General features: G+C 36.6%; 1 protein-coding gene across 2 annotated transcripts in view; it reads left to right on the plus strand.

Annotated features, from left to right (window-relative positions):
- Window positions 1–26,578, plus strand: part of TTC17 (tetratricopeptide repeat domain 17) — a 118,993-nt gene that overhangs the window by 19,077 nt on the left and 73,338 nt on the right. For both annotated transcript variants that reach the window (XM_044259116.1, XM_044259117.1), the window contains exons 2-15: window positions 1,546–1,635; window positions 6,327–6,496; window positions 7,144–7,255; window positions 7,523–7,654; window positions 13,169–13,278; window positions 13,868–14,012; window positions 14,720–14,859; window positions 16,521–16,681; window positions 17,986–18,098; window positions 20,129–20,275; window positions 22,193–22,308; window positions 22,465–22,630; window positions 23,778–23,855; window positions 23,992–24,216. In XM_044259116.1, the coding sequence (XP_044115051.1) occupies window positions 1,546–1,635; window positions 6,327–6,496; window positions 7,144–7,255; window positions 7,523–7,654; window positions 13,169–13,278; window positions 13,868–14,012; window positions 14,720–14,859; window positions 16,521–16,681; window positions 17,986–18,098; window positions 20,129–20,275; window positions 22,193–22,308; window positions 22,465–22,630; window positions 23,778–23,855; window positions 23,992–24,216 (1,905 nt within the window). The remainder of the gene's footprint in view (window positions 1–1,545; window positions 1,636–6,326; window positions 6,497–7,143; window positions 7,256–7,522; window positions 7,655–13,168; window positions 13,279–13,867; window positions 14,013–14,719; window positions 14,860–16,520; window positions 16,682–17,985; window positions 18,099–20,128; window positions 20,276–22,192; window positions 22,309–22,464; window positions 22,631–23,777; window positions 23,856–23,991; window positions 24,217–26,578) is intronic.

Genomic DNA, 26,578 nt, shown 5'->3' on the forward strand with positions numbered 1-26,578 from the left:
CCCTTTCCCGCCCCCCCCCCGCCCCGGCCAACCCACTCACCTGCACGTGCTCTTGCTCTCAAATAAATAAAATCTTTTTTTTTTTTTAAAGCTACCTCTAAATTCGATTAGTTGAGTTGATACCAGTTTCTTAGAGGTTACAAAAAGATACTTTTTCCTCAAAGTTGAGCTTCCTGAAGGACTGATCTGTAATTTGACAGCTCCAATCTAGCATCATGGGGTAGCAGGAACTTTAGCTCATCCCTTAGGTACCAAGGCCACTGTCAGATTTTTCTGGTATTCAAACATCATGTGTGTGTGTGCACATATTTTTTTTAATTATTATAAATGTATTATGTCTTCATTATATAAGTTTAAAAATAACACAAGTATATAGACAATGAGTGTACCTCTCTTCTTGATCCCACTTCCCCAAAGGAGCCACTGCTAAGTTACTTTGCAGTTACTTAGTTTTGTACATATAGAGACATGTATACATCTTTAAGTATATATATGTAATTTCTCAAAAATATCATAGTATGCTTATTATTCTTTTAGTTAAATTATGAGTTGTGAATATCCTCCCATGACAGTAGGTCTAGTCTTCTGTATCCCATTTTAGACAGTGGATTTCCCTATTCCCTTATTTTTTTTGTTTTTAAGTAGGTTCCATGCCCCGTGTAGAGCCCAATGCAGGTCTTGAACTCATGACCCTGATACTGTGACTCTGAACTGAGAATAGGAGTCACACACTTAACCAACTGAGCCACCCAAGCACCCCTCCCTATTCCCTTATTGATGGACTTAGGTTGTGTCTAATTTGTTTGCAGTTTAAAGTGTTGTAGTAAGCATCCTTGTGTTTATTTTTGCCTGTTTAAGAATAGTTTCCTAGAGTTAATATTGCCAGATCAGAAGGGATGCACTTCTAACATTTTGTTACATGTTGTCAAATGACCCTCCAGACAACAAGAACAAATTTATAAGGCTGCTACTAGCATATGAGGGTTCATTTTTACTACATCTTCAACAACATAGTTACCTATTTATGATCCAGAGAAAACAAGTTGTAAATAATAAATCTCAAGATTATTTTATATTGACTTTGATTTATAGCTTCTACAAACAGCCTTCAAAAATAGGTGCTTTTAGAATTTTCCTTTTATCACTCCAAACCTATGCAGATATGAAATGTTCTGTCAAGACAAGACAATTCCTTTTTTATTATTACAGGTATGAATTATCTTTTTAAGGAATTTACTTTTTTATTTGTTGCCAAATATTTCTCCTCTTGAATATTCCTTATGTGACTGACCCAAGTTAGAATATTCACCTCAAAAGCTTACTCTTTAATGTTCGGATTCAGGGGGCAGCTATTGAACATGTAATTCTCTTTGCTGAAATTTATGTGCGATCACTTTTGAAATACACCTTGAGTTTTACTGAGCACTTAATTCTGGTTGTGTAATGGTGGTTGAACAGTAATTTAAAGCATATTAAGGGAAACTTGATGAATCCAAACAAATGTTGATGAAGTCTGAGCTTTGTTTATTGCTTGCTTGCTTACAGGTGGATTCACCAATGAACTTGAAGCATCCCCATGACTTAGTCATTTTAATGAGACAAGAAACAACAGTTAACTACCTCAAAGAATTGGAGGTGAGGCAGTGGAAATGTGATATGCAGTTGAAACTTGTTGAAAGTGTATTATTTCTTAAGCCCAGTTCTTCTCAGTTTCATATATACTTTTAATCATATTTTTTAAAGTAACATCTAATTAGAACGACATTTGAGTGATAGTAGAGAAACAGACTAACCCAAGTTTTGCCCGATTCTTGACCAATATATCATTGACCAGGGATTCCATGTGTAAGTTTTTCTATCAAGTATGAAAAGGAGTGATCTCTGTGCATACACTTGAAAGGAGAGTTTGGGTAAAATACAAAAAGAATGATTTCATTACTTATAAAAATGTATTTTTTTATTAATTCCCAAGTAGAGTCTTGTTATTGTGTGTTTTTATGATGAGTTGAAAACATTAATCACCTTGCACTTTGAAAACTTTGAAATCTATTAGTACTAATAAAGTCTGACCTTTTTGTTTCTATCATTGATTTCCATAAACTGATTTTGCTTTATAACAAACAATATTTGTTATTTGAAAAAGTAGGAATAAGACAATAGGTATATTTATACAGCATTGTGCTTGGAAGCTTTATCTGTTTTTATTAAAAACAGTGTTCCAAAAATGCAGTGGTGCAGAAAGTGGTTTTTATTTTCAAATGCATATATACATTATATATGTTTATTGCTGTTCTCTTGTTAAGAGGCAGTAAATGAGACTATATGAAAGGGGGAAGATGGCGTTTACCATGTCAATGAAAATGAAAAATGTTGACTCCATCCGTTTTTGATTAAGGTAGTAGGGACTGTGGGGTAAATGTACAGGCTAGAGATATAAATTTGTTGTCATTAAAATTCATACTTAAAGCCATGAAACTAAATAATACCATTTATCTACAAAGTAGTGACAGAGAGATGGACTTCTTAAAGTGCCAGAAGACAGTGGAGGAATAGCCTTACAGTGCTAAGGGAAAATCATTCAAACTAGAATTTTCTGTTCTTTTAAGCCATCAATCAAGAGTGAGGGCAAAGCAAAGATGTTTTCTGACAGAGTTTACTTACTGCAGACTCGCTTTTTAAAAAAGTCAAAGACGTACTTCTACAAGAAGAAAAATAAATCTAGTAGATATGTAAAGGATGTATAATGATGAGTACAAATACTGATGAAGAAGTTGCTAAACTTACTTTTTTTTTTTTCCCTTTGAAAGGTAAAGCTTGGTAAAAATAATACATAGTTGGGTTGAAGCCTGTTCAATGATTAGTTAAAGCCTGTTAGACTCTTCTGTCATGTTTAAGAGAAGGTAGAACTAACTGAATAAATTAAAATCCTGTTGGAATATTTATGGGAAAACATACTAATATCTTAAGAGTATTGCTACCTATGAAAATACATTGCATAAATTTGGGGCTCTAGAGACCTGCCTGAGATATTCCATATTGTCCCACTCTGTTGCAATAAAATCTTTGAAAGATTTTAAAAAAAAAAAAAAAAAAAGAGTATTGCTACCTAACAAGTAGTTTTGCCAAAAGAAATGTGAATCTAATCCACTACCTTATTTTCCAGTGTCATTTTCAGTATAATGGGTTTCTTTTCTCATTCTATGTATTTTATTTTATTTTATGTATTTAAAAGATGACTCTGAGAAAGGGATCTACAGCTTTCATCAAAACTGCCAAAGAAGTCTGTGACACAAAAGAGTTAAGAACCCCTGGATCCTGCTGTCAATGTTCAGGAAATACAGAGGACAAAGAAAGGGACGTGTTAAATGAACCAAGGAGATGCAGTCAGCAAAATCCTGTAGAGTGGCAGACTCTGCAGAACAAATGACCCAACACATTTAACAAATAAATTACAGGGATTAAAACTATAGATTACATTTCTGTTATTCTAGTGCTTGCCTTACCTTTTTATTTTGTTGGGTTTTTCATCAGTAAATATTTTATTTATGACATTAGGATAGGAAGGATTCCTTAAATGACATAGAAACCACAATTAAGAAAACAGCTGCTAGTTTTGACCATCTTAAGACTGAAAGCTTCTCTTTAGCAAGTGACACCATGAACAAAATTAAAACATAAGCTGTAAACTGGGAGAAGATATTTGAAGTACATATGACTGATAAAGACTGAGTTTACAAAATCACTCTTCTAAATTTCTGCAAATCAATTAAAAAAAACTGGAGAAACATAGGCAGATTTGGAAAGTCAAGTTATAAAATACAAACATATGAAAATATGTTCAATCACATTAATAATTGCATTAGTTAAGATAGGCTCCATTTTGCAGTATATGACAACTTTTGCATTGGCAACAGATAGTCCCAAAAATCTCAGTGCTATTTCATGGAGGAAGCTAGAGGTTCAAGGAAGAGTAACCAAACATACGAGCCTGTTTAAAGTTTCTACTTAGAAGTGACGTCATTTCTACTCCCATTCCATCGTCCAAATCAAGTCATGTGGACAAGCCTGCAGTCATAGGGCAATGTATAGTACAGCCTACCTACAGGGAAAGAGTCGGGAGGGAATGAGTAAGTAGAAATAGATCATTTAGTAACATCCCAATAATCTTCATGGCTTAAAACAATGAGGTCTTATTAAACGTCACTTTGATCCAAATGCCAGAACCCAGGCTGACAGCACAGCCGCTCTCTGGCATACTGCTCTTCTCAGTACTGGAAGGAAAAGAAAGAACATAGTAGGGATGTGTGGGTGGCTCAGTGGGTTAAGCCTCTGCCTTTGGCTCAGGTCATGATCTCAGGGTCCTGGGATCGAGCCCTACATCGGGCTGTCTACTCGGCAGGGAGCCTGATTCCTCTCTCTTTCTGCCTGCATCTCTGCCTACTTGTGTGTGCTCTCTCTTTCTCTCTCTCTCTGTCAAATAAATAAATAAATCAAAAAAAAAAAAAAAAAAAGAACATAGTAAAGCATACACTGGTTCTAAACATGTTTCTCTTCAGAGGATTCCATTGAACATCTCATGTTATATGTGTCAAGGTGAGTCATACTGGCCACATCTGAATTCAGCAGAACAGTGATGTGTAAGCTCCTTTGTAAGGAGTTGCAGCAGATTGGTTAAGAATAATGCAGTCTGCCCCAATAATCATAACATTTAATGCCCATCAAATTGACATAAATTAAAAATGTGATGTTGGTAAGTTTGTGGGGATATGGGTATTATCATTATCTGTTGGTAGAATTCTAGTGGTTATACCAACTTTGAAAGTCAGATAGTATCTAAATCAGAAATGTGGATCCCATATGACCTCTGCGTCCCATATTTTTACCCCTTCTGGTTCTTTTACACATGTGCACCAGGAGGCTTTTATAGAATATCACAGTATTTTCAGTAGCAAAAAGATAAAGAAAGAAGCAACCTAAAGGTTTACAGAAAAGTGGATAAAAACATTTTTATACATTTGCTAAAATGAAAAATTTAGAGCTATACTGATCACTGTAGATAAATCCTAAAAACATAAAGTTAAAAAATAAGTTGTAGAATGATATGGGCTGACCCTGTTAACATAAAGATTTTAAAGGTGGAAATCAATGCTAGATGTTGATTTGGGACATATATATGGATATATATGCATAACATTTTAAGAGAATAAGTGTAATATAGTAATATTGTATAAAGGTACAGAAATGATACATCAAACAAATTCAGCATAGTGGTAACTTCGGGAAGGGAGAGAGGGATTTTGAAGGCAGTAAAGAATGGTTTCAACTACCTTATTTTTCTTTTTTAAAAAATCTGAAATGAGTATAGCAAATGTTATCATATGGTAGATGTGGGTGGTGGAAACATAGGTTTTTATGTAATAATTCTGTATGTTTGAAAAAAAAATTGTGAGTAGCAGGAATTCACCTGGAGAACAGGGCATTAGGGGAAATTATTCTAGTCCACATTATCAACATGCTGGATGTCTTGAAGGACTGAAATATGATATGGACAATTCAAAGTAGTTTTAATTTCTGAGCCATTTTGTTCCAGGGAAGTTAAATTACAGATGCAGCTTTATAGGTAGTCAGAGATCCTATTATGAAGGTATTCAGCTGCCATTATTATAAATGTCATATAATATTACTTTCTATATATGGACACCTGTTTGGAGAAGCTTATTTGTATCAGCGAATTAATTCCCCCTTATCCACAGTTTTGTGTTCTGTGGTTTCAGTTACCCATGGGTCAGCCTTGATCCAGAAGCAGATGATCCTCCTTCTGACCTATCCTCTAAAGGTCAATAATAGTCTAACACTTTGTCACAGTGCCTGCGTCATTCACCTTATTTCATCTTATCATGTAGGGGTTTTATTATCTCATATTACCCCAAGAAGGATGAGTACAGTACAATAAGATGTTTTGAGAGAAAGACCACATCACCTAACTTTTATTATAGTATAATGTTGTAATTATTCTATTTTATTATTAGTTATTGTTGTTAATCTCTTTCTGTGCTTAATTTATAAATTAAACTTCATTATAGATATATATGTATAGCAAAAAATACAATATATATAGGGTTTGTTACTATCTGTGGTTTTGGGTCTCCACTGGGAATCTTAGAATATACCCCTACAGGTAAGGGGGGACTTCTATGTTCAGAATCCTTATCTTTCTTCATAGAGGATTCTTCTGACTTCAACACATTAAATTCCCCTTTCTCTTATGTGTTGTCTAGACTGAAATATTAGAAAAATCCATTGTGTTCTCATTGTCTTCCCAACAGAAGCAATTAGTTGCTCAAAAAATTCATATAGAAGAGAATGAGGACAGAGATACTGGACTGGAACAAAGACATAATAAAGAGGATCCAGACTGCATCAAAGCCAAGGTGCCCTTAGGGGACCTGGATCTGTATGATGGCACATACATAACTTTGGAAAGCAAAGACATCAGGTAAAGAAATTTTCTTTCCAGAAATAAAATTAATGTTTTCCTGAATAGACCTCTCTCAAATCGGTAAGAAATTATTTATCAATGTGGATAAGCTTCAGTCACAGATGAGTTTATTGAAATTTGAAAGTTTAAAATACATGTAGAACTTTTAAATATCAATTAAAAATACTTAATACCACAGAAGATTGAACAATTTATAGGAAAAGAAATACAAATGGCCAACAAACATGTGGAAAATCTATCTCTCAGTAATGATCAAGTAAGTACAAAATAAACCATTGAGATAGTTTTCACCTCTCAAATTGGAAAAAATATTTAAAAATCAGTAACTGGTAAAAATGTGGAGAGGCTGTCAACAGAAGTGTAAATCGGTTTAACATTTCTGGGAAGAATATTGAAAAACTTTTATAAAGTTCATAATCCTGACATTCTTTGGTCTACCTGCTATTTTCTCTCTTTTGATTTATCTCCCTTAAGTTAAACTCCTAAAATACTGCCTCCCAACAGTTGCTGTGTGAAAGAAAGGTTGAATGTGGACTAGTACTGGTTGTAAAGATGAGATGCTAGGACAGTATAGTTCAGTCAGGGAAAAACTAGACATTTTTTCACCTTTCATTCATGTATTGCCCCTGGCTTCTTGATTTTAGCCCTGAAGATTATATAGACACAGAATCTCCTGTCCCTCCAGACCCTGAGCAACCTGATTGTACCAAAATTCTAGAACTTCCATATAGTATACATGCTTTTCAACATTTGCGAGTAAGTAGAGAGATTTGGGTTTGTTTGTTTGTTTTTACATTTTTTTCTGTAATATAGTCTCCTGCTTATAAATATTTTTTCTTTCTTCTCCCCTTCCAAACAGCTTTATAATTTTACAAACATCTCCTATTTCTTAAAAGTCCTTTAAAATAAGTGCTATAAGATACTGAGTTACTTGTGAGCTTTTGTCTTATGATCTCCTTTTTCTGCGTGTGTGGTTTTTGTTTTGTTCTGTTTTGTTTTTTTCATTTTTTTTCTTCTCCTCAGGGTGTACAAGAGAGAGTTAATCTTTCTGCACCTCTATTACCTAAAGAAGATCCAATCTTCACATATTTATCTAAACGACTAGGAAGAAGTATAGATGACATAGGTCACCTCATTCATGAAGGGCTGCAGAAGGTAAGTCATCAGTGATTGAAAGGGCCAGAGACTCTGTGTGCAGACGGTCTTTTTTTCTCAGAAAATAATCTGCCTGGATAATTTTTGCCTAGAGAGTGATTTTAAATATGGTTACATTAGTATAAACTGTATGGTTCAAAGCTAGGGAGAAACATTGGTAGTCTAGTCCACTCTACCAGGAAGGGATGCCAAAAGTTTTATTTAAACTAATTCATGAAAAAGCAAATTATAAGCCAACATAAGCAACAGGGCTTATAGGCTAGATTATATATTTTGAATGTGAAAGAAAATTTAACATTAGCGTCTTTGAAATATTTACCCAATATTTAGATCATTCAGAAAATAATCTGCCTGGATAATTTTTGCCTAGAGAGTGATTTTAAATATGGTTACATTAATATAAACTGTATGGTTCAAAGCTAGGGAGAAACATTGGTAGTCTAGTCCCCTCTACCAGGAAGGGATGCCAAAAGTTTTATTTAAACTAATTCATGAAAAAGTAAATTATAAGCCAACATAAGCAACAGGGCTTATAGGCTAGATTATATATTTTGAATGTGAAAGAAAATTTAACATTAGCGTCTTTGAAATATTTACCCAATATTTAGATCATCACTGTTCTCTGAACAAGAAAACAATCACTACCAACAATAAAATCTTCTGATAATTTTCTTTTAAGGAACCATTTACTTTTAAAAACATGAAATAGAGAATTAAATTATGTAACAGCACCCAAGAAATTAAATGTGTCATTTAGCATGACGTGTGGGAATTTAGAAAGCAGATTTTTTTTTTAACTCTTCTCTGTGTCTGAGTTGTATCATAAAATGTAGGCTAGTGTCTTCCCTCCTCCATCCCTCTCTCCCTTTCTTTCTTTCCTTTCCCAAAAAAATAAATAAAAATTTATTTATTTATTTATTTATTCAAAAAAGAGTAAGCAAGGGACACCAGGGTGGCTCAGTCAGTCAAGTCCCGCATTGGGTTCCTTGCTCAGTGGGGAGCCTGCTTCTCTCTCTGCCTCTGCCTGCCACTCTGCCGACTTGTGGGCACGCGCTCTCTCTCTCTCTCCCCCCCAGCCCCGATAAATAAATAAATAATAAATAAATATTTTTTTTTTAAAAAGAGAGAGAGAGAGCAAGCACACGAGAGCCGGGGCAACAGGTAGAGGAGGAGGGAGAGAAAGAGAATCTGAAGCAGGCTCCACACCCAGTGTGGAACCTGATGCAGGGCTCAATCCCGTGATCCCGAGATCACAACTGGAGCCAAAACCAAGAGCAGAATGCTTGATCGACTGAGCCACCCAGGTGCCCCAAAATGGAGGCTAGTTTTAAGCAGTATTATAATGGTACTAGGTAAAATGTGAACAGGCAAGATTTATATAGAGTTTATTATATGTTTATTCAAATATGGCATATATATATATTTTGATGATTTTATAGCCAAGTTACTGTCTTCATCTTGTTTTTCTGAAGGTAATGTAAAACATTGCATCCCCAGAACTTGATGAGTTATAAAAACTACCTAGGAAAACTGGCCTAGGATTTAAAATACCTTCAGAGGATGGTTAGTTGAAAGTAGATCATAGTGGTAAGTTCTCTATAGAAAATTAAGGTAGAGGGTAATTGTGTGACTACTTTAGATTGAACAGTTAGGGTCCTCCTCTCTTTAAAGGTGAAATTTAAGCTAATACCTGAATGACAAGAAGGAACCAAAAGTCAGCAGTCAAGGAAGAGCATTCTAAGCCAAGGCAAAGGCTCTGAAGACTTCATGAGCTCAATAGAATAGTAGTCTGCTCAGGCTGCCATCATAAAATACCACAGACTGGGTGGCTTAAACAACAGAAACTTCTTTCTCATAGTTGTGAACATTGGGGAGTCCAGGATAAGGTGCTGGCTGATTCATTCCTGCTGAGGACTTTCTTCCTGCCTTGCAGATGACCACCTTCTCACTGTGTCCTCACATGTCCCCTTCTCTGTGTGTGTGGGGGGAGAGATCTGGTATGTTTTCCTCTTCTTATGAAGGAACTGGCCTTATTGGATTAGGGCCCTACTCTTAGGATCTCATTTAACCTTTAGCACCTCTTCCTAAGCCCTGTCTTCATGTACAGTCACACTGGGGGTTAGGGCTTCCACATGTAAATTGACAGGGTCAGGGGGGCAGGGAGAGACACTAAGATTCAGTCTTTAACAGGTAAAGCTCTGTAAGGTTGGAGCCTAGTGAGGAAAGGAGAGGAAAGGAGCCCAAGATGTAGACCAGGGCCAGACTAAGGAGGACTCTGAAAACTAAAGTAAGGACTCTGTGCGCTGAAACCTGAGTGTGGGAAGCTAGAGCAGAGGAGTGACATAATTCAATTAAAATTTTTTTAAAGATTTTATTTATTTATTTGTTTGTTTGTTTATTTGACAGAGACACACACAATGAGAGAGGGAACACAAGCAGGGGGAGTGGGAGAGGGAGAAGCAGGCTTCCCACAGGGCAGGGAGCCCAAAGTGGGACTCGACCCCAGTACACTGGGAGGGAGCCCAAAGTGGGACTCGACCCCAGTACCCTGGGATCATGACCTGAGCCGAAGGCAGATGCTTAATGACTGAGCCACCCAGGTGCCCCTCAATTACTATTTTTAAAAAATATACTCTTAAACTTAGTTGGAGAAATGACTGAAGGAACTCAAACTGAAAACAGACAAGTTCTAAGGCTGCGGGCAGTAATTCATGAGAGAGATGACATAGCTTGGACTAGAATGATTAGTTTTGGAAATGGAGGGACTTAAACTATTTCAGGAAATGTTTAGAAGTTTAGAAGCTGATGAGTTAGATGTGGGGAATGAAGGGAATAGAGGAATTGAGAATAATTCCTGAAGTCTTGGCATGAACAATTTGAAGGAAGAGCAGTGCTGGGGTAGAGGAACAGAAGATAGAGTCTGCTTCGGTCACATTAAATTTTGAAATACCTGGGGCGCCTAGGTGGCTCAGTGGGTTAAAGCCTCTGCCTTCGGCTCAGGTCATGATCCCAGGATCCTGGGATCGGGCCCCGCCGGGGCTCTCTGCTCAGCAGGGAGCCCGCTCCCCACCCCCCCGCCTCCACCACCCCCGCCTGCAAACAAAATCTTAAAAAAAGTACCTAAAAGAGACTTGAGCTCCAGGAGGGTGAATAGATAGATAGATAGAGCTATAAAGGATAATTATAAAATATCCTTTAAAAGATAAAGGATAATTAAGTAAGGAGTGTTTGTAGCCATCGGACTGGATGAGCTCATCTAGAGGAGAGGGAAGTTTGAGAAGAGGCCACTCTGAGTCCCTGGTCCTCCCACAGTTAGCTGTCAAGCATAGGGGGAGAGTTCAGCAAAAGAGATCCAAAAGGGTATCCAGAAGAATGCGGTCTCCTAAAAGCCAAGGGAAAAGGTGTCCAAGAGAAGGAAAAAGTATTGACAGTGAAATTTTATGAGAAATCTTACAGAAAAAGTTCTCCTTTAAAGATGTGTTTTTCTCTTACTTCCAATATATTGTGATTTCTCTTACTTCCAATATATTCCAATATATACTTCATATATTTATATGTGTGTATATATATACACACACACACACATATACATACATACACACACATATATAGACCATCATAGTCTACTTATCACGGTGTTTTCACTTATTCCTATACAATTTGTAATCGATTTTTTGGTCCCAATTCACAAAATAAAGTCTGAACATAAGAGATAAAAATCAAAGCATTTGTTAATTTGAAAAAAACTTTCTCAAAGGGCTGTCAAAACAGACTGAAACCTAAGTCTTAAGTCAAATCTGAAAGAATGTGGCACGTATCCCTTAACAACATACGCAAGTGTTATACCCTTATTTGCATCACTTGCAAATTCTATACATTTCTTGAAGAGGGAATACTTAAAGCTGATTAATGCAGAATTATACTTAGTTTTAATATTAAAAATAACTCTTTTTGAAGAAAACAATTTGTCCTTTTGGGAAAAATTCAGACTACATAAAAAAAATCTATAAAAGAGAAAATTTAAAAAAACATTCAGAGATCATTGCTATCTTACAACGTAATCTTTTTATTTTTACACATCTTTATAGTTAAAACAGTTATTCTCACAAGATTTTTTTTTTTTTTTTTTTTTTTTAAGAGAGCGAGAACACAGGGGCGGTAGACAGGTGATGGGCAGAGAGAGGGATTGTGAGATTCTTTAAGCAGGTTCTGCACTCTGAGCCTGATGCAGGGCTTGATCTCATTTCCCTGAGATCATGACCTGAGCCGAATCAAGAGTTGGGCGCCTAACTCACTGAGCCACGCAGGTACCCCTAAAATTTTAATAGTGGAATTGTGGGCTTCAAAGTGTAATCCTATTTTAAGGCTTTTTACATAATGTTGCAAACTGTCCCCCAGAAATGTTGCATTCACTAACATTTCTACAGTTAATATCTGAAGTTAATATACTCACAACTCCTAGTATAGCCCACAATGAGTGTTGGCATTCTTTTTAATCTTTGCGAATTTATAAAAGGAAAATTTGTATCTTTTTTCTTTATATTCTTTGTTAAGTTTTACATCATTTTCCTGCTAATTTACCATTGTTTTGAACTTTTGAATTTGTGCATGTTCTTGACCCATATTCTCTTGTATTTTGTCTTGTATTGTCTTTCTTTTTTAGAGCTCTTTATGTATTAAAGATAATAAACAGTGGTTGTCATATATACTTTTCCCAGTTTATCTTAAATTTTATAACTTTTTTTTTTTTTAACTTCATATGACTTCTTTTTGCCATGGCAAATTTGAAATTTCTCTACATGGGCTTAAACGATTTACATTGAGTTTTTGTCATGGTCCAGTTCAGTGTTTAGACCTCTGTGTGGTTGAAATTAGTATGTTATGAATCCAGGCCACAGAAGAGGCAAACCTATCTCAATTTCTGTTTAACTTCACTAAATAATACTCTTAACTACTCTATACTAAAGACATAATTTTTAGCAGTGAAGGTTTGGATTGTGAACACAGATCAAAGAAGAACAAATAAAAATTCATCGTTTACAAAAGGATAAGCCTGCCTTTTGCTTACATATGTACCTTCATTCAGATATTTAAATAAATAGGAAACTTTGTTAACTTGAGGAATTTCATGTTGGAACAACTGGCATTTCTAAGTAGGTTAGGTCCTAACTTCTAAAGTCCTGAAATAGGAATCAACAAGTTTGGGTCACTTGGTGGGCTTTTCAGCTTAATTTCTCTCTTGGAGCAAGAGCTTGAATTTGAGTAATTTGAGTGGTCTCTCCATGGAGATGACACCTGAAAGCACATACTTGCTCCGCTGGTGATCAGGAGGCTCCTTTGACAGATATAGTCTCTTGGTACTTTGTCCCCTGCTTATTCATTGGTGTAATGTCTTGTTCTTCAGCTTAAATTTCAGAAGAGACAGAATAGTGAAGGTGCTCATTTTGAACATTCTGAGTCGAAGAAAGTGTGATGAGTTGTGTTGGATTATTCTCTTATTTGTTTAATCTCTAGAATTCTTCCTCATGGGTACTGTATAACATGGCTTCATTTTATTGGAGAATAAAGAATGAGCCGTATCAAGTGGTGGAATGTGCCATGCGAGCACTTCACTTCTCTTCCAGGTAAGTTTTCTCCCTTTCTGGACTTCCTTACTCTCCAGATAAATCAAGACTGGTAAAGAAGCAGCACATAAGAAAACAATGTGAAGAAGCATTGTGTTGTACTTAACACTTTCCTCTGTACCTGTTCAAAGAATTTAGTCCCATCACAAAAAAATGACAGATGTCAAAGAGTTCACGGTGTTAATAGCACAATATCTTTCTGATTTTCATTAAGGAAAAAATATATAATGTAGAGGCCCTCTGGTTCACTTGAAACTTGACTATAAGGACCTTGCCTGGAGGAATTAGCATAAATTAAATTTTTCTCAAAGCAAATAATGAGCCCTAAATACATTTTACAGCCATAAAGTATCTGCCCAACCTTATTTCTATGGCAAAATTCATAGCTGTCAGATTGAATAAGCACCATCAGCTATATAAAAATGAACAGTAGGATTTTCTTCAATTATTTTCTCTATCAGTACACTCAAAGTTATTTTTCTAAGTTCAATAACTTCGAATGTAATATTCTCTTGTCAAATAGTTACACGGAGTCACGGAGCACACATGTCTCTCCTAACACCGAATTGCACCTCTCCTTCTCTTGTAGGCACAATAAAGACATTGCCCTGGTCAACTTGGCAAATGTGCTGCACAGAGCACACTTCTCTGCAGATGCTGCTGTGGTGGTCCACGCAGCCCTGGATGACAGTGACTTCTTCACCAGCTATTACACTTTGGGAAATATATATGCAGTAAATACAACTTTGTGTTTTCATGAGCCAAACCAGTTGCTATTTCCTTTTCTTTTTAAAAAAATTTTATTTTCAACTTAAAAATTACCTTTTTTCCCCCCGTCCTCTTTTGGTCTGAACGAGGAAAAGGGAATGGAAATGAAGAAATTAGGGGGAAAATACCTCAACATAATAATGTATCCTAATGGTCCTAGCCTCTTGACAAAAAAGAAAAATAATTAATTTGATAGGAGTCTTAAATTCCTGCAGAAGTTCAGAGAAACTTCCCCTCTGAAGATAGCACTACTTTCTAGTTAAGCAATCTTACAGCATATCTTATGTTGTGGATTTGGTCACTGATCAAAAATAGTGTTCGCCAGGGGCACCTGGGTGGCTCAGATGATAAAGCGTCTGCTTCAGCTCAAAGATATCCAGGACCCAGGATCAAGCCCCACCTTGGGCTCTCACCTTAGTGGGGAGTCTGCTGCTCCCTCTGCCTCTGCCTCTCCCCTGCCCCTTCCCCTGCTAGTGCTCTGTCTCCCTGTCTCTCTCAAATGAATCAATAAATGAAACAAAACAAAATTATTAAAAATAATGTTCGCTGTAGAGTGAGATATAAGTGTGATCTTGTAAGTCGTTAGGGGGTTTGGGCAGGTCCAACCATGCTGTGACTAATGTTTTCCTCCTGTGTGTATATATGTGTGTGTGTGTGTTTTTTGTCCCTTCAGATGCTGGGGGAGTATAACCACTCAGTGCTCTGTTATGACCATGCTTTGCAGGCCAAACCTGGCTTTGAGCAAGCTATAAAGAGGAAGCATGCTGTCCTTTGTCAGCAAAAACTCGAGCAGAAATTGGAAGCTCAACATAGGTAATTAGGAGAGAAAACCGTAGCACTCTAGAATCATAAGCTAGACCTGGGTAGGGTAATGCCCGTGTTAATTTGTTCATTAGAATTAAAAACACCTCTTCACTGCAGCTGGTCCTATCCCTTTTCTTCAGATCCAGGGTGGGTTAGCACAACTCAGAGGTTGTGTAGAGGAATCTTTAATAGTATGAATTCCAGGAACTAGAGAATGTTTGCAGTAAATTCTGTCATTTAGGTCTTTATACTTCGACCATCAGTTACTTTTATGATGGAGTAGGGGCGCTGCCAGATAATTAGAAATTCGGTTTTGTTTTAGTTTCCACAGAATACATTGTCGGAAAAATAACTTGCACATGCTGCATTTGCTCTTTCTCCCCATTAGATGCTAGGATTGGGCTAATGTTACATTAGTTAAGTGACATTGAGAAACATTATTTGGCCCATATTTTAGTCCAATTTCTGTAAATTGTGCGGTGATGAAGTGCTGTTGTACTTGGTCCTTGCAATATACTTAATAAAAATGTATTTGATTCCATAAATAGTAGGGCCAGTTAGGAAACTTCACATAACTGGAAATGAATTATTCTTACGGAATTAGCCTCCATGTTTTGAGGTAATTTTTGATTATTAGAGAATTAAATGGAGATTTGGAACTCATTAAACTATTGCATTTGCTTATTTTCCAATCATTTTAAAGCATAATGTGGTGAAAAGGAAGGAATGACCACTTATTTGTTTATACTGGCTTCTGTTACACCTGATCAGAACTTGTCCTGGCTGAGCAAATTGGTTCTCTCGTACACAATCTGTACAGCTCGTAAATCTCCATGTGTTACGATGTAGTAGGTAAAAATGATTCTGTGAGTGAATATAATCAGGCAGCTGATTTATTGATACCAGGTGGTACACAAAAGTCTTTCGAAGCCGGGTTTCTGTGGTCTTTTTCCCAAAAATCCACAAATACAAGGAGCTAGAGTTTAAGAGCAAGGTACTGTTGGCCCTTTCTCTTAACCTTGTCTTTATGTAGAATCAAAAGAAAAGATGAAAAGGTGGCAGTAGAACTAACACAGACTTCATGGGGGGAAATAGAATAGTTGTTGAATATGTCAATATGTATGAATGTGAAATAGAATAGTTGTTGAATATGTCAAGATTTATAGTGTGTTGCTATATCTTTTGGGTACCTGAACAGTCCAATACACCATTTAATATCAAAAGAGCCCTTTGTAAGGGAAGAATTTTGCATCCATCTTTTTGCCTCTAACTTTTAATAAAACAATAGATTTATTTTGCCCCCATTATTTTTAAATTTGTGGTACAGTGTTTGTATGTTAAAAGGAAAAAACTAGCAATTATTGCTGAGGACCGAAAAAAATCTATACAGTATATGGGTTTAAAAATTCAGTTTTAGGAGCAACTGGGTGGCTCAGTGGGTTAAGCCTCTGCCTTCAGCTCAAGTTATGATCTTAGGGTCCTGGGATCGAGTCCCGCACCAGGCTCTCTGCTCAGCAGGGAGCCTGCTTCCCCCTCTCTCTGCCTGCCTCTCTGCCTACTTGTAATCTCTGTCTGTCAAATAAATAAATAAATAAATAACTTTTTAAAAAAGGTCTAAAAATTCCATTTTAAAGCTCTATAACTTTTTCCTGGTGTTAAAAAATGTTAAGATCCCTCCAGCGAACACTGAATGAGTTGAAAGAATATCAAAAGCAGCATGACCACTACCTGAGACAGCAGGAGATCCTAGAAAAACATAAGCTGATTCAGGAAGAGCAAATCTTAAGAAATATCATCCATGAGACACAGATGGCAAAAGAGGCACAGTTAGGTGAGTATTGATTCCAAATAAAGACAGTTTAGGAAGTTTACTTCTAGCATGTTCTACTTTCATAACTTTTGTGTAGCCCTAAAGCAGTATAAAGTTGTGCTTATGACTTCCCTCAGTCTTAAAATCGAGTCATCATCAAGTTTTTTTTTAATTCACATTTTAAAGTAAAAATTAAATCTTTTCGATCTTAGAAGTCTTAACAACAGTTGTTTGATTTAGTAAGCATGCCAATCTCTTGGAGACCTTGTTAAAATGCAGATTCTTCTGAGGTAGGACCTGAGATTCTGAATTTCTAGCAAGCTCCTATTTGATGTCTGTTGTTGCTGGTCTGAAAACACAATGTGAGTAACATGGCCTTATACCAAGTAAACACAAGCCACACACACCCTTGAAACAAACCATCCACTATCAAGCCAACACTGGCAATAAGGCTTATTTTTCTTCCTCCCTTAAAAACAAATATTTTATTTTAGAAGTAAGATTTTAGGCTAGAATTTTTCTCAAGCAGGAACTCTTAACCTTGGTCAGTGGATTAGTTTCAGGGGATTCTGAAATCCTCCCCAAAAATTACATGCTGTAATATGTATGTGCACAATTTTTTTTTCTGGGAAGAAGGCATATAGCTTTTATTAAAATCTCTCAGAGTCCATGACCCAGAAGTTAGAACCACTGTCTAAGGACAGTTGGGTTGACAGGGTATCAGTGACTTGGTTATATCCAGAATGTTTCACTTCTAATAAAACCCTAAGGGAGCAGATCTAACAGGTGACACCAAAGAATAAATTAATAGAATATTGATATGGAAGGTCTCTTAAATCTTTGAACCTTAGCTGTGACCATTTAAAGTCCATTTTACAATCCACATATTAGGTTTTCTTTGCTATTTTGAGTATAAAGAGTATGTTCAGTTCTTTGAGTTATTTACTGCTTGCTCTGTATTACAGTGTAACCAGAGCTCTTGTAATAATTTTGAAACAGAATTATGAACTATATAAAGCAGATTGTCTCCAGAGAGATGGCAAAAGTCTCTTAAAACAATGTAATTGATAGATTTTACTGTCACAGAATGTAATTACCAGAAGATATTTTGGTGATTTAGTGGAACCCCCCTTTTTTTTATAGTTAGAGAAACTGAGACTTCTTTAGAACGATTTAATTTAGCTAACTATTAATGAGTGTTTCCATGTATGGTACCCCCTGTGTAAGTACTTTGCCAGGCTCTGAAACTAAGTGACTGAGACCAAAGAAACCATGTTGGCGTTGCTTATGTTTCTCAAAAATTGTACTTTCCTTTCTTATTCCAGGAAATCATCAGATATGCCGTCTGGTCAACCAGCAGCATAGTTTACATTGCCAGTGGGACCAACCTGTGCGCTACCATCGTGGAGATATTTTTGAAAATGTGGACTATGTTCAGGTCTTTTTCTTGCTGTCTTCTAGCTCTTATAACTTTGCATATCTAAGAGTAATACTGTTTAATATTGCTTTTCCCCCTTGATTCCTTGTATATTTGATCCCCAAATTTGTTACTAATTTAAGATTTTGAGTATGTTTATGAAGTCAGATTTTGTAGATAGTACCTCAGTTACTTCTTGCATGACATTTCCAGTCCCCCCAAGGACTAGCTGTGTATGTCTTTGTTTCTTTTCTCCTTTACCATGGGAGCTAGATTGGGCTCTATTAACTCAAAGCCTGCATCTCCCTTTTAACTTGCTAGAGTAAGACCAGTAATTTAAAATTTGGGAAAGAGTAGCCATGCTCTTCCCTCGAGTCATCAGTCTAGTTATGTTGCTTCAACTAAAAACATTAACAAAATGATTATTATCAACAGGAAATTTTTATTAAGCACTATTGCTACATGGCATGGGTATTTTCTCTCTCTTTCTTTCTCTGTGAGTATCCATACATAGACATGTGTGTATACACACACACACACACACACACACACACATATGCATTAAGTCATATACATATAATCCTAGGCTAACTAGTTGGGAAGAAATAATACATATTTATAATGATACCAGAGGGCATCTAATTGGACTGATAGCAGATAATAAGCACAACCAGAGTTTGAAATATCTTCCAGAAGAATGTTGGAAATAAAGTGAAGTTTATCATAGCCTATTGAAACCTATCATATCTTTAATCATAGATACAGGAATTTTCAGAGATGAGCAGTTAAGATAATTAATAGATCAGAACAGCTTCTATAGGAAGACAAAGGATGAAGAATTAGTACTTTTTAGTCTAAAAAAACCCAGAACTCATTGAGAAAAAGAAGCAAAAATTAAGAGGCCGTTTAGGGGAGAATTAGTAATAAAGACCAAATGCTTCCCATGATTTTTGTCAACTAGTTCCTAGCAATATCCCACGTTTAGTTTTCAAACACAGTAAAGAGACATCAGACTTACACAGCTGATATTATAGCTATTTTTTTTTAAAAGATTATATTTCTTTATTTGTGAGAAAGAGCCAGAGAGCACGAGCAGGGGGAGCAGCAGAGAGGAAGAAACAGGCTCCCCGTGGAGCAGGGAGCCTGATGCAGGGGTCAGTCCCAGGACCTTGGGACCATGACCTGACCCGAAGGTGGATGCTTAACTGACTAAGTCACCCAGGTGCCCCTATAGCTCCCTGTCTTAAATCCAAACATTATTTTAAGGGGGAAAAAAGGGAATAATATTTACAAATGACACAGACTGAAACCAAGGTGACTTTTGGTTATCATGATGGTCTCAAGACAGACCATTTGGAAGACTCCCCTGTACTAGTGTAGCTTCAGTATTATATATCCATAAGTTGTATCTCTGTTACATAGTGAATGAGTCCATTCTTTTCTACTCCCTCCCATCCTGGTCCCATTCCCTCATCTAACAATGTTTTAGATGAACAGGAATTGGGGTATTCCCTAAGAATATCAAGCATTGATTTACCTTGGTTTGGAGGGAGGCTGTATTTATATTGGGAGTTGATTGTATAATGGTTATAATGCCTAAATCATAGCTATATTAAACTCCTGAGAGCCCTTTTTCAAGTTCCTTGCTTCTCACACAGCACACTAATTCTACTGAGTACCAATCATTTTAGTCTAGACAGGGTAGGGCAATAATGAACCAAACATCTTAGATAATCAGCTCATGTTTAAACTTAAAAGAGACTAAATCACAGAAGGGAAGTAAAGGGACAGTAAAGAAAGGAAGAATCCATGCCATTTTTCTCATACTCCAATAAAATAGTTGATTAAAAGTTGCTAAATTATACATTTTCTAAGAGAATAGTGTTGGAGCCTAGTTCTGAAAATGTAAAGCTCTGATTACTTTATTACTGACCTACTTTCAGATTTCCTCCTGGGTTTGAGTATTCACTGAGGTTTTGAGTTGGATTAAATCTTAATCACAACTTCTTTTCTGCTTCTAGTTTGATTCAACTTTTCTTTTCATTTTCTAGTTTGGTGAGGATTCATCAACCTCCAGTATGATGTCTGTGAATTTTGATGTTCAGGCAAATCAGAGTGATATCAGTGATTTGGTCAAGTCTTCTCCTGTAGCCCATTCCATTCTCTGGATCTGGGGCAGGGATTCTGATGCATATAGGGTAAGTTAATAAAGGATGATGAAGCACTTTTTTCAGACAAGATTTCTGAAAGCAGTGACGGTCCTTATCACTGTTCAGCTTAGCTCAGCAAACACTTAGTCAACTTCTGTTAAACAGAAGACATTCTCCTAGGTAGTAGATTAGCAAGACACAGGGTCTGTCTTGAGGTCTTCTTCCCAATCAAGTGAGGCATATAGACTCCAATTTTGGTTCAAAACTTTGGGCTCTGAGTATAATTACCAACCCTCAAAAGTTTCTAAACTTGACCTAAGTATATGCTTCTATATACAGTTGACCCTTGAACAACATGGGGGCTAGAGGGACCGACCCCTCTAGCGACCCTTCTAGCGACTCTGCGACTGACCCAAGCAGTCAGAAATCTGCATATAACTTTTTTGATTCCCCCAAAAACTTAACTACTAATAGCCTACTATTGACCAAAGCCTTACTGAGAACATAAACAGTAGATTAACACTTTTTTTATGTTGTAGGTATTATGTATTGTATTCTTAAAATAAAGTAAGCTAGAGAAAAGAAAATGTTATTAAGAAAGTCATGAGGAAGAAAAAATACATATATAGTACTGCACTGTATTTATTTAAAAAAAAAATCCACGTGTAAATGGACCTGCATAGTTCAAAGCTGTGCTTTTCAAGGGCCAGCTACATTTCACTTTTTAATCAGCATTCTTTTATTGAGCTCCTGTTTGTGCATCAGGCTGGTACTGTGGATATGGCATGCAAGCTCTTTGCTGGACCTTATATTCTATCAGATGATACAGATAATAAGTTAATAAGTATGTATTTTTTTAAGATTTTATTTATTTATTTGAGAGAGAGAGATAGCTCAAGCAGGGGGAGTAGCAGAGGAAGAGGGAGAAGAAACAAGCTTCCCACTGAGCAGGGCACCCGAAGTGGGACTTGATCCCAGGGCTGTGGCACTATGACCTGAGCCAAAGGCAAATGTTTACCCGACTGAGCAATGCAAGCACCCCAATAAATATGTATTTCTGACTAGCTAAGAAATAATTGTATGTTAGCCCATGGGCATACCAAGGTATGAGGACAGATACCATGTATATTTTATTCAGTATTAAATTTTTAGAATTCAATCCAGTTTATATTCTATCAGAATTAATATAGCCACTTAGATTTAATTCTGTGTAAAATAAATTCCCAAAAGTTTGGTAACTCCAAGATTTAAGTTTAATAAGCCTCTGATGTATCTTATTTAGAAAAATGAACATTTTACATATCAAAACAATTGTTAAACTTTGGCATTGGAAAAGAAACCATCTTAGTTCAGGGAAAAGTAGTTTTCTGTGCCAGGTTTTAAGCTCATATATGTTTTCAGGTACAAATCATAAACTCTACTTTAACTGGCTTAAAAGAAAATATGCCTCATATTACAGAAAGTCCAGAGATGAGAGCAGGCTTTGGGTTTGGTTAATTAAATGGACCAGTGATGTCATCAGGGACCCGTTTCTTTCCTTTTCTTCAATTTGCCATCCCCGGTATAGGTTTCATCCTAATGCTTGTCTTCCTCATGGTCATGAGGTAACAGGCAGCAGCCACTTGGAGCAACATGTTCTTTGTTCCTATGTGGCAAAGGAGACAAAGACTGGCTTTTCTTTCTCAGAAGCCCCAAGCAAGCCTCTCCTTGTATCTCATGGGGCTCAGCGGACTTAGGCCTGCCCAACCCTGAACCAGTCTATGGTAAAGCAGGTAGAATTACTGACATAGACTAATAGTCTTCAGTAGAAGGAACATGATAGAGTTTACATGATAGTGTCTACAATTTTTTTAAATACTAAATTGTTCAGTTATCTTAATATATTTATATTCTTTTAAAAGTTTATTTAGCATGTTGAAATATTGAATCCAAGGAAACTTATGAGAAATTTTTTCTCTTTATTAGGACAAACAGCATATTCTTTGGCCTAAAAGAGCAGATTGTGCAGAAAGCTATCCTAGAGTCCCTCTTGGCGGGGAATTACCAACGTATTTTCTGCCACCGGAAAACAAAGGACTCAGGCAAGTGCTGATGGATTTGGCAAAGCACTTGATTCTGCATGATTATCATCTGGCAGTTCTTTGAGAGCACCAGCCTTGGACTTGAAAGGTTAAGTCTTTATCTTGAAATCACCCAAACTTTGAAAATATGAATCTTGTTCCTTTTTCTTGTGCCAGGATCCACGAACTCAACAGTGATGATTATTCTTCAGAAGAAGAGGCCCAAACCCCTGACTGTTCCATAACTGACTTCAGAAAAAGCCAGACTCTGTCCTACTTAGTCAAAGAATTAGAGGTCCGCATGGATCTGAAAGCCAAAATGCCAGATGACCATGCACGAAAAGTAAGGCTCACTTAGGCTGGTGTTTATTGCCGTCCATTCTGGGTGACTTCACAAGCCTCGTAGGTGGAACGAAAACTTGATAGAAGGCAGTTATTGAACTTGAAGTTTTTTAAAACTCTTAAAGAATTGGTAGAATCATTAAGAAGACTTTCATGCTATTGAAGGAGTGTCAGGGAAGTGTGCTTCAGGGCTGCTCGCGCAGACCACATGAGCATTCTCTCGAATAAGAGTGCCGCAAAGATGAGCAACACAGAACTCTCTGTTTACTTGTTGGGGCTCATCTGCTGGGGGCCATTCTGACCCCTTCAGTTTAGCTTTGCATCCTCCAAGTCTCCAGAAGTCTGTATAAATTGAAAGCTTGAAGATTCTCTTTGTGGCCTTTTCAACCCTGTGGCCTTATGTAGGGTCCTTGGAAGTTTGTATGAATTTGTATGAATTTACAGATACTATAGATAAATTCCATTATGCTTTGTACCTTAATTCCTGCTAGTCATGTATAACTAAGAGTGTTATATTGCTGACTAGAAATTCTACATTACATACCATTCCAGAGATACAATTGAAAGATTAGTTTTTTGCAGAGAAAACAGACCATCACAACAACCTTTTTAAAACTTAATTTTAAAACTGTGAACAGTTACTACTGACAGTCAACAAACATTTACTGAGGTGGAAAACATTATGTACCAGGCGCTGTTTGGATTCCTAGGAAAGATAAATAGACCATGATCCCCACCTTAGAGTTACTCACAGTTACACACATGTTGCAAGAACATAGCGTAGTTACAGATCCAGTGGTTTTCCAGCTAGGAAAGATAGAAGGTTTTTGTTGCCATTGGGTATTACATACTGTTGTCTTTTGAATAATTTCTCTTTTGATTTTGGATACTTAGGTTGACTTTAATGGGGTATGTGTATGTGGTATACATCTTGTAACGTGTTTTAGTTAGAGGAAACTAGGGCATTCATATAAGCAGGTCAACACCTGTTGGTGATGACCTCGTGTTTTATATATATAAATACATGATTATAAGTGTCTATTCAAATTAGCTGTTCCTGAGAAGCTCAAGACTACTATCTATAGAATTTTCTCAAATGTCTTCCCTGTTATTTTCAATTGAGTCAGTCTTCCTTTTGATGTTTTCAGATTTTGCTTTCCCGTATTAATAACTATACTATCCCAGAAGAAGAAATTGGGTCATTCTTATTTCACGCTATTAATAAGGTAAGTCTCCTGCTTTAGACAGCTGAAATTTAAATGCTTAGTATTTGTAATTAAAAATTAAAATGCATGCATTAAAAATCCTTGTTAGAACTAGTACTGTATTATTTCGGCATCTGAGGTATTTTGGGTTTTTCAGCCAAATGCCCCCGTCTGGCTGATACTCAATGAAGCTGGACTCTACTGGAGAGCAGTAGGAAACAGCACTTTTGCTATTGCCTGTCTTCAGAGAGCTTTGAATTTGGCTCCACTTCAGTACCAAGACATTCCTCTTGTGAACTTGGCCAACCTTTTGATTCACTATGGTCTCCATCTTGATGCCACTAAACTGCTCCTTCAAGCTTTGGCCATCAATAGCTCTGAGGTGAGGTTTTATGTTTCTCTGTAGCTCCATATACTATGTGGGGGTAACTCAAATTCAGGGTACAATTTGTATTTTTCTGGGGAAGGCACAAAAAAAGTCTCACGTTTTTATCAGAGTACAGTTTGCATACTTTAAGGTGACATAAAGCAGATTTTGTTTTGTCTTATTTTTAATGTGTTTTTATATTGATTTATTTTGTACAAATGTACACTCGTGCTAATCACATTTTTCTGTATCTTCTTGTTTTTACTCCCAGATATATCTTAGATATATTTACTTTCTTTTCTTTAATTTTCATTCTACTTTAGCTAATATACAGTGTTATATTAGTCTCAGGTGTACAGTGCAGTGATTCAACGCTTCCATACATCCCCTGATGCTCATCACAAGTGCCCTCCTTCATCCCTATCTCCTGTTTCAGGTGCCTCTGCCCTCTGCCCACCTCTGCTCTGGTAACCATCAGTTTGTTCTCTGTAACTAAGAATCTGTTTCTTGGTTTCTTTCTCTCTCTCTCTCTCTCTTTTTTTTCCTTTGCTGCTTTTGTTTCTTAAATTACATGTATGAGTGAAATCATAAGGTATTTGTCTTATTGTGTCTTATTTCACTTAGTACTATACTCTCTAGCTCCCTCCATGTCATTGCAAATGACACGATTTCATTCTTTTTTATGGCTGAATAATACTTCATTTTGTATGTATATATATACACCACATCTTTTTCATCCATTCATCTATCGATGAACCGTAGAGCTTCTCTGCATCTTGGCTATTGTAAATAATGCTGCTGTAAACAAAGGGGTGCATTTATCCTTCTGAATTAGTGTTTTTGTATTCTTTGGATAAATACCCAGTAGTGTGTTTGTTGGATCTTGGGGTAGTTCTTTTTTTTTTTTTTTTTTTTTAAGTTTTATGTCTTTATTTGAGAGAGAGAGCATGAGTGGGAGGGGCAGAGGGAGAAGGAGAGAGAGAATCTCAAACCAACTCTGTGCTGAGTGTGGAGCCTGATGCAGAGCTCGATCTCACTATCCTGAGATCACAACCTGAGCTGAATCCAAAAGTCAGTCGCTTAACCGGACTGCCACCCAGGCGCCCTAGAAGTTCTATTTTTAATGTTTTTTTTTTCCAAATTTTTATTTAAGTTCTAATTAGTTAACATACAGTGTAATACTAGTTTTAGGAGTAGAATTTAATCACATTCAACACAAGTGCCCTCCTTAATACCTATCACCCATTTAGCCCATTCCCTGCCTACCGCCCCTCCATCAATCCTCAGTTTGTTCTCTATCGTCTCTTTTATGGTTTGCTTCCCTCTCTTTTTTCGCCTTCCCATATGTCATCTCTTTTCTCTGTTTAATTCCACATATGAGTGAAATCATATGGTTTTTTTTTTCTTTCTCTGACTAACTTCACTTAGCATAATACACTCTAGCTTCATCCATGTCCTTGCAAATGGCAAGACTTCTTTTTGATGGCTGAGTAATATTCTACTGTATTTATGACTTCATCTTCTTTATCCATTTATCAGTCAGTGAACAGTTGGGTTCTTTCCTTAATTTCCCTGTTGTTGATAATGCTGCTGTAAACGTCAGGGTGCATGTGCCCCTTCGAGTCAGTATGTTTGTAGCCTTTGCGTAAGTACCTAGTAGTATAGTTGCTGGGTCATAGGATAGTTCTATTTTTACCTTTTTGAGAACGTCCATACTGTTTTCCAGAGTGGCCACACTATTTTGCTTTCCTGCCAACAGTGTGAGGGGTTCCCCTTTCTTTGCATTCTTGCCAGTATCTGTTGTTTCCCATGTTGTTAATTTTAGCCATTCTGACAAACATGAGATGGTATCTCATCATGGTTTTGATTGGTATTTCCTTGATGATGAGTGATGTTGAACATCTTTTCATGTGTCTATTGGCCATCTAGATGTCTTATTTGGAAAAATAGCTATTCATGTCTTCTGCCTATTTTGTAATTGCATTTTTTTTTTTTAGTATTGAGTTGTATCAGTTCTTTATATATTTTGAACATTAACCCTTTATCAGATATTGCATTTACCAGATATATGCATTTGCAGATATATCAGATATATGCATTTGCAAATATATCAGATTTTGCCTTTATCAGATATATGCATTTGCAAATACCTTCTCCCATTCCATGGGTTGACTTTTAGTTTTGTTGGTTGTTTCCTTCACTGTACAGAAGCTTTTTATTTTGATGTAGTCCCAATAGCTTATTTTTGTTTTTAATTCCCTTTGTCCCACGAGACATAGCTATAAAAATGTTGTTATGGCTGATGTCAGAGAACTTACTGCCTTGTTCTCTTCTAGGAATTTTATGCTTTCAGGTCTCACATTTAGGTCTTTAATCC

The sequence above is a fragment of the Neovison vison genome, chromosome 7 (assembly GCF_020171115.1).
Source record: "Neovison vison isolate M4711 chromosome 7, ASM_NN_V1, whole genome shotgun sequence".
NCBI lineage: Eukaryota > Metazoa > Chordata > Mammalia > Carnivora > Mustelidae > Neogale > Neogale vison.